This window comes from Plasmodium gonderi (genome assembly GCF_002157705.1).
Source record: "Plasmodium gonderi DNA, contig: Pgo-contig_4, whole genome shotgun sequence".
Taxonomy (NCBI): domain Eukaryota; phylum Apicomplexa; class Aconoidasida; order Haemosporida; family Plasmodiidae; genus Plasmodium; species Plasmodium gonderi.
Window position 1 is genome coordinate 4071 of NW_021628943.1, and position 6056 is coordinate 10126.

At 18.3% G+C, this 6056-nt stretch overlaps 1 protein-coding gene across 1 annotated transcript; it reads left to right on the forward strand.

Moving 5' to 3' along the window:
* Positions 1-4125: 4125 nt before the first annotated feature.
* On the forward strand, positions 4126-5429 carry PGO_000040 (variable surface protein; the record flags this gene model as incomplete). The annotated part of the gene is made up of 3 exons (XM_028690695.1): positions 4126-4167; positions 4288-5064; positions 5277-5429. The coding sequence occupies 3 exons, from the start codon at positions 4126-4128 to the stop codon at positions 5427-5429; spliced, it is 972 nt and encodes a 323-aa protein (XP_028546496.1).
* Positions 5430-6056: the final 627 nt, after the last annotated feature.

Consider the following 6056-nt stretch of genomic DNA (forward strand, 5'->3'; position numbering starts at 1 on the left):
TATACACAATTTGTAGAACCCTTTTTTTTTAATCCTTATGTATATTTTTATAATATCTAATATACATTTAATAAAACTAATGTTGTATATGAATAAAACAATATATTGCTGATAACAATGAATTTACAACTATATTTCTTCGAAGAACATATTACCCATAAATTTATATTGTAAATTTTTTACATATTTAACTCTTTTTTCGCATAATCTCTTTATTAATACATTTAAATTTATAATATCTCAATATTATCCATCAGAGTAAGTGTTTGTGAACTTATATATATTTCATTTATAAATAAAAAGGAAATATATAGAGAATTTTTATTCCTATTTCATAATACGAAATATGAATTGTATTTTTATATAGTAATAATGTGCTATTTTCATGNNTATAGTAATAATGTGCTATTTTCATGAATTATTAATTAAGTAAATCTCGAAGAGAATAAATGTAGATTAATGTATATATCACATAGATAAGTTATAATAATAAAGTATAATTCACATTTATCTTTTAAAAATATAATATTTTTAAAACATTAATTAGTCCCCTACTAAATCTCATAGTGCTATTAAATGATTTATTAGATAAATTATTAAAGTATGTATCAAAATTATGCTATTATTATAAAAATAAAAATCTGTATTAATTGAAAATTATATAATATATACTATAAAATAAATAACATACTAATACATATTAATAAATACTTTTATGCAAAGTAATGTAATTTTTATGAATAATTAGTGTTATAAATTAAAAAATAAAGAAGATATTTAGAATATGGATTCTTTAATGACGAAAGAAATATATGAATTAATAATATATAAATTTATAAAATGATAAATATAAATTTTATAAAATAATATAGAACTAAATTTCAATATATTATATAATGTATTTTTACGATAATACTTTTTTAGCATATCATACGTCAAACACAATTTTCCATAAATAAAAAAACTAATAATACATGATATATAAATAGGAAAGTATATTTTCTATTATATATAAAATGAATTATTATTTATATTATTCTCATTATAATTAATATAAATAATAAAAAATATATAAAATCTCATAAATCTTCATAACACATCCGTATACATACAATTATTATAAAAATGTAATAAAAAAATATATATATTATTAAGTGTAATTCAAATATATAAAAATGATATTAAATTCGAACGTTAAAAAGTAAAAAAAAAAATCATAAAGATATAAAACAAATCCTAATAATAAATATAAATTTTGTAGTGTATAAATAAATCCCTAAACCCTTAAACTCTATATATCAAACCAACAATTCAAATCAATGATGTCTAAATTCTTTTACCTACAATTATGCATTAGAATATATGAGAGTAATGAATCGCACAAATGTTTAGAACATCACTGAATTATATATATAAATGTATTATTTATTAATTAAAAACGATTGATGCAATTATAATACTAACTTATATTTAATTTATTATATTAACATTGTTAATAATTCTATGAACAAATAAAATGTATTTAGGATTATAAGAAATATTTATATACAAATAAGTATTTATCAGAAAGTCTATAAATTTATAATAACACTCAATATCCTTAAGGATAAATTACATTGAAATTTTTTAATAAATATTAATAGTATAACTCACATACATATTATTTCTTAACATAGAGCTATATATATATGAAGATTAAAAAGTGCTCATATTAAGGGATATTTATTTTTTTATTCATTAAACCGTATTAAGCAATTTCCTTAGATATATTGAGAAGTTTTCATACTTGTAAATCAAGAATTTAATATATCAATATATTTAGAGCATATGTTTGTTTCACACAATTATATTTAATTTATTGTATTAGTATATATTTTAATAAAACATATGTAATAAAAATTATTAGTCATAATTTTGTATTCAGCTTATGCCTTTTAATACTCTGGATAATAATAAGGTAATATACGTAAATCAATGGAGAAATTTAGTAGGAATAAATATATATTAATATTTTAAAGAAAAATATAATATAAATAAACGAATAAAAAATGTATTCACTAGATTATTGTTCTAGATATAATCGCAATATAAGAAAATATAATTTTATGACAAATGAAATATGTATATTTATATGTTAGAAAATGTATCTTTTTATATAAAATTTACAGTATAAATAAATAGCATTATTTTTTTCATCTTTTAATATATATTTTATTTATCCTATATTAATAAACATATATATTAATATATTATTCTATCCTATTTCCATTCAAAATATTTTGTATTCAATATGGAAATTCAATAATATGTATCAAATTTACCTGTAAATTAGGTTATATGCTGGGTTAAATGTAGCTCAAAAAACTACATATATTATATATATATTAATTTGCAACATATAACTTATTTTACACAATAATATAATAATCATGAAACATTATCAATTCAGTTATACAAATATATTATTGATGTTTTTATATAATATTTAAAAAACAAATTATAGTATAATATTTTATTATTATAGGATAAGGAACTTTTATTTAATAATATATAAATGAAAAATTAATGTCCATATAACTTATATAATAAATAATATAGCACTTGTGTGATAATATACTAAAAAATTTGATAGCTATTATTATATATAAATCTAATAAAATCTATTAGTTTTCATATTTGAGTTTTACATATTTATTACATTGTATATTTATATGTTTTTTAAATATGCATAATAAAGAAATTATTTTATTTTAACATATTATTCACATAAAAATTAAGTAAAATTTACATCAAATTGTTATGGCTTTTTTTATAAAATATTTAATTGGTGTATAAATAATATAAGACATTTTGTTTTTTAATAAATAATTAAAGTAAAATAATAAAAATAATAATATGAAATAAATATTGTGTGAATTATATACGAAAAGAGTTATAAAAAAAATAATAAAAATATTATATTTTTTTTTCTTATGTAGAAGAATAGCTATCCTTTTATTAACTATATTTCACGAAAAAATAGTTTGTTGGGGATATGGAGCATAAATAGCTTTAGTTCAATAAAATGAAGAAAAAATGAAAATAAAAAATATAACAATATATTATGGATTAACTTTACTTTGAATAATAGCATATAAAAAAAAAAATAAATTAATTCACTATATCTAAGCACTAAGAATTCTTTTATATAGGTAAATTATGTTATTATAGCATTATGTTATATAATGCAAGAAATATTTATTCATAATAAAATATATATGGATATGATATATAATATAAAATTATATGTTTTAATTATTTTTCCTATTCATATACAATATATAATTTATATGAATATAATATTATATAATATAAAATATAAATAACACATTTATAAGTAAATATATGTATACACATGTTAAATAATTATTTTGTAATGTACCATATACACATATTAATATATATATATTATAAACAGTTATGAAATTGTACTTACATTATTTAAATATAATTCACATAAATTAGGATATATTATATATTTGCGTTCCTATTATATATTATAAAAATATAATAGAATACCTAACACCAAGATAATAATTAATAAAATGAAAATATTTAAAACAAAAATAAGCAAATGAAATATATGAAGATGTATGTCTTATTATCCATGTGTTTTTAACTAAAGCATTTTTTATATACATAAATGCACATATATTTTTATATTGTAATTAAAGATATAAAATAAATAATTTATAATAAAAATATTTACCATATTAAATATAGAATTTATTTTATAATATTAATTGGAAATACTATAAAAGTTGTGTTATATATAATATTATTTCATGTATATGCTTTTTTTTATATTTTATTATATATTTCTAACTATATATATTTATTTTTCATATTATGATATGTTTTTTAAATAAGATCGTCTTTCCCAGAAAGAATAATATAAACACTGTTTTAAATGAATAATTTATTTAAAAAAGTGTTAATTTAATGTAAAATATGTAGAATTAAATAGAATCATATGTGTTATTTTATATTATGTGAATATAATATTTACCCTGATATTTTTAACAAATAAAAATACATTATAAAAAGTGTAGAACTTAATTTTTTTCTGTAATATATATATACATGATGAGTGACACAAAATCGGAGGATGAAGACTATGATTTAAGCGTTTACTATAATAAAGCTTTATAAACATAGTTTTAAAATATCTTATTTATAAAAAATGAAAGTCAATTTTTTTCTTAAGATTCTTATAATTTTTTTTTATATTATGACTTCCATTTTTAGTTCATTTTTAATGCTATGTTCTACACATGTACAGAAGGTTTCAGTTGGGATAAATCGATATATAGAGTTGGTAATGAACCTAATAATTTTACAGCATTGTGTAGTAAATTTTTTACAGTTCAAGGAATTCAGAATCATAGATCTCAAGAATTTTCTAGTTTATGTCGTGTTCTTGGTCTATATTTAAATCATATAAAAAAGAGAGAAACAGAAATTAATCTAAAATCATGTTGTGAATTATTCTATTATAAACTGAAAAATGATATAACGGATAAATTTTCATTACATTGTACATACGCTAATAAAGATTCTTATAAGAAAATGACAGAACAAAGAGTATCGAATATTAGTACAACTATATCACAGATATGTATGCAATATTCTGGAGATATTGAAGAAGATACATCTAAACTATTGGAATATCTGTTTAATATATATTACTACATTGATCTTTTAAAAAATCTTCAAAAATGCGACACTCAAGAGATACGCATTTTCAAAGAGAACATTGAAAATTTAGAAAAATGCCCTTGTAAGAATAAAAATCGACTTAAGGCAGAACTCGAAAAAATTGTTAATGTATGTGAAGGCTATATAAAAAATTGGAATCTCCATCCTATTGCAACGCATGCCGCAGATCACCTAACTCATGATAGTTGGATAGAAACAAGAAGAAAAAAACTCAGGGGGGTGGATGAAGAAAACATAAGAATCATTGAGAAACATCCAGAAACGTTGAAGGCTCATACATTAGTAGCAGATACATTGAGAAGCAATGTGAAAGAGAGAAAAACAAACACAGGAATATATATTGGGATGGTTTTTATAAGTTTTTCAATATTAATAATTATGTTTATTTTGTACAAGTTTAAAAACAAAATCAATATAAAAAATTATGTTGTATTATAATTTATCTTAGATATACATTTAAAATATACATATAATAAAAATGAACAATAAATAAAAATATTATATAATTTTTTCTTTAGTATACCCCTTATTTTTCATTTATAAAAACAAAAGTACGGAAATTAAGAAGAAATTTGCATAAAAATAACAAAAATATTCCGGAATTTATGTATTCATTTGATGTTCAATACAAAAATTCTATTGATGATAGGTGTAAAATAGCATATAGTTAAATTAACAAAAACTAATAAATGAGAGTAATATTAATTACTGGATTCGATTTATTTTTCATAAATAACCACAATATAGCATTTGAATTCTTGTAGAAGATAAATTTAATTATATTAATATGATAATATAATGAATAAATAATAAAGATTGTTAATAATATCTAGTATGATGCCATAATATGTGAAAATTCAATTTTTAATTATTACTACAAATTGAAGAATAAGCACTTTACTACACCAAAATAGAAATAAATAAACACAAATATAGCATTTCTTTATTTACTGAAATTATGGTACATTAAAATAATTCATTTGGAGATACAAGTATTGTGCATCCAACTAACACTAATTCTCACAGAACAAAATATTAATTCGCAGAAGAAAATTATACAATAATATTCGAATATAATTTATCTGATTGTAAATATATATATATTATAAATTAGTAGTTTGAAATGAGTTTGAAAACATTATGAATGCTATACCTTCTTTTTGTCGAAATCATATGTGTGTAACTATTGCGAGTATTATATTGACATTTAATGTTTTTTTCTAATTAATATAATATAAACAAAAAAAAAATAAAAAACAAATGAAGATACAAATACAATTAACACGTTATTGTTTGGC